At 33.1% G+C, this 1,575-nt stretch overlaps 1 protein-coding gene across 9 annotated transcripts in view; it reads left to right on the top strand.

Moving 5' to 3' along the window:
- FOXP1 (forkhead box P1) overlaps positions 1-1,575 on the top strand; it is a 331,699-nt gene that overhangs the window by 293,992 nt on the left and 36,132 nt on the right. For all 9 annotated transcript variants that reach the window (XM_031056354.1, XM_031056357.1, XM_031056356.1 and 6 more), the window contains one exon: positions 521-608. In XM_031056354.1, the coding sequence (XP_030912214.1) occupies positions 521-608 (88 nt within the window). The remainder of the gene's footprint in view (positions 1-520; positions 609-1,575) is intronic.

A 1,575-nucleotide genomic window follows, 5' to 3' on the forward strand; every position in this document is an offset into this window, starting at 1 on the left:
TTTATTGGTGCATATTTTACACATACTTATACACCAAATTTTATATGGTTTTTTGTTCTTTTCACAATCATGTATTTTATTTATTTTAATCATATATACATGAGGGTTCTGTGGGATTTAATTACTCATGTATTGCATGTGTTCATTTAGGTATATCCAGCATCTTATAGTAAAGTAATGCAAAATTACATATGAAATTATTTTACTATAATTTCTTTATCTTGTTTTCATGTGCCTAACAGAGGAAAAAACAACTGTTCTGCAAAATTTCTTTTATGTATAAGTGAGCCTTTTGCTGGAAAATTGTGAATATAATATAATATAATAAGAGGTACAATGAGTGATGGGAAGAAACACAAGCCAAAGCAGGACAGAGGAAAAAAATTGAAAAATTATCTTAAAAATCTCAATATTGATGAAAACGTGCTGGATAACATTCAGATTGCTTATTCATCCTGGTAACTACTTTTTCCTTTTTGTTTATCCATTTCACTTAATGATTTTCTGTGTATTGTTACAGACATCTCAACAGTGAGCATGCGCTGGATGATAGAAGTACAGCCCAATGTAGAGTACAAATGCAGGTTGTACAGCAGTTAGAGCTACAGGTAAAATAAAATTTATTTTAATATTACCTCAGTATTAATCAAATCCAATTCTTGACAGCAATAAAAATGAGTTCTGCTTTTCCCCCTGTGATTGAAAACCAGCTTTCAAAACCTTCTTGTAGTAGTTTTAAAAGCCATCAAAAGGAACTGCAGCTTCATTTCCTCTTTCCTAAACCATAACTTGCAAAGAAATAGGAAACTTACCCAGGCTAACTGATTGGAAAGCCATCAGTTTGTATCTAATGCTTCTATACCACCTGGGGGGCTGGAGGGGGGTGAGGGGAGCATGGTCCCCTTCATTTGGAGTTGTTGCTACACAGGGGAAATGGTTGATGTTTATTTCCAAACGCTGCATGACCTGGCTTGTTTGGTGGTCTTTCATATACTAATACTCTCCATGTTGTTCTATTATTATTACTATTATTAATTATTATTATTATTATTACTATTCATTTTTTTGCCGTTTGTAGAAAATAATTTTTTTTTTTTGCAAACTGCCAAAAGGGGGTAAATTGGAGTATATTGATTGTGATGCAAAAGTATGAGCTGTTTGTGTAATTGCCTTTCCAAATGCTTCTGAGTCCTTTCTGTCTCCCTGCACCTTGCTGCTCCGCCTGGGCGGCTGTGACAGTGTGTCTGTGTGTAGGCAAGAGGTTAGCAAAGAAGGGGAAATTAAAACAATGTTGTACATTATATAGTTACCAGCTATTGAAAAACCTATTTTGTATGCAAGACAGCAGTGTAGAGATATATGGAAAGCCTTGGGCTAAGTACAGAAGATAATTACATTTGGAATTTTACTGAGTTAAGTCATTTATAGCTTCAAATAGTTGGAGAGAAAAATCAGCAAAACCACACTTAAACTTCTTGTTGTTACTTTTCAAGATAAGCATTTTTAAAAAAATGCTTTTTATCTTCTTATCTTACAAATTACCCTTTTTCTTTCATAGATATTTCCTAAATTTTA

The sequence above is a fragment of the Geospiza fortis genome, unplaced genomic scaffold, assembly GCF_000277835.1.
Source record: "Geospiza fortis unplaced genomic scaffold, GeoFor_1.0 scaffold70, whole genome shotgun sequence".
Classification (NCBI taxonomy): domain Eukaryota; kingdom Metazoa; phylum Chordata; class Aves; order Passeriformes; family Thraupidae; genus Geospiza; species Geospiza fortis.